This window comes from Galeopterus variegatus, unplaced genomic scaffold, assembly GCF_000696425.1.
Source record: "Galeopterus variegatus unplaced genomic scaffold, G_variegatus-3.0.2 Scaffold160031, whole genome shotgun sequence".
NCBI classification, from domain to species: Eukaryota; Metazoa; Chordata; class Mammalia; order Dermoptera; family Cynocephalidae; genus Galeopterus; species Galeopterus variegatus.
This window is the reverse complement of record NW_007886142.1, coordinates 1-544: the sequence shown is the minus strand read 5'-3', so window position 1 is coordinate 544 and position 544 is coordinate 1. Positions and strand designations below refer to the sequence as shown.

Here is a 544-nt window from a genome sequence, read left to right as displayed (position 1 = left end):
GAGGTCAGCCCCGCCCACTCAGCCCCCCCAGCCCCGCCCAGCCTCTTATCGCCACTCCCGGGAGAGGAAGAGGCGTTGGTTAGAGCGGGTATTGTAATACCAAGGTCAAAAGTTCTGATCCCTTCACCCGCCAGCCGCCAAAAAACCCCGAAAACAAACCGGCTCTAGTCTCGAGTTGAAGTTAGGACCCCGAGATTTGGGTCGACCCCCGCCCCCTGTGGGGCACGGGAGGGGGTCACTCACCGGCCTCGCTCTGGTTGTAGTAGCCGCGCAGGGTCCGCAGGTTCACTCGGAAATTCTTTGCGGTGTCCCTGGCTCTCAGCGTCTCAGGCTCCCAGTACTCCGGTCCTTCCTGCTCCACCCACGGCGCCCGCGCCTCAGCCGTCTGATTCGCGGCGTCGCTGTCGAACCGCACGAACTGCGTGTCGTCCACGTAGCCGACGGCGATGAAGCGGGGCTCCCCGCGGCCGGGCAGGGACACGCCGGTGTAGAAATACCGCAGGGAGTGGGAGCCTGGGGGCGGGGAGGGGCTGAGACCGGACCG

General features: G+C 65.6%; 1 protein-coding gene across 1 annotated transcript; it reads right to left on the bottom strand.

Annotated features, from left to right (window-relative positions):
- Window positions 1-235: 235 nt before the first annotated feature.
- LOC103584874 (patr class I histocompatibility antigen, alpha chain E) lies at window positions 236-538 on the bottom strand (the record flags this gene model as incomplete). The annotated part of the gene is made up of 1 exon (XM_008565696.1): window positions 236-538. A coding segment is annotated over one exon (303 nt), but the record flags the coding sequence as incomplete, so codon positions are not given.
- Between the last annotated feature and the right edge of the window lie 6 nt (window positions 539-544).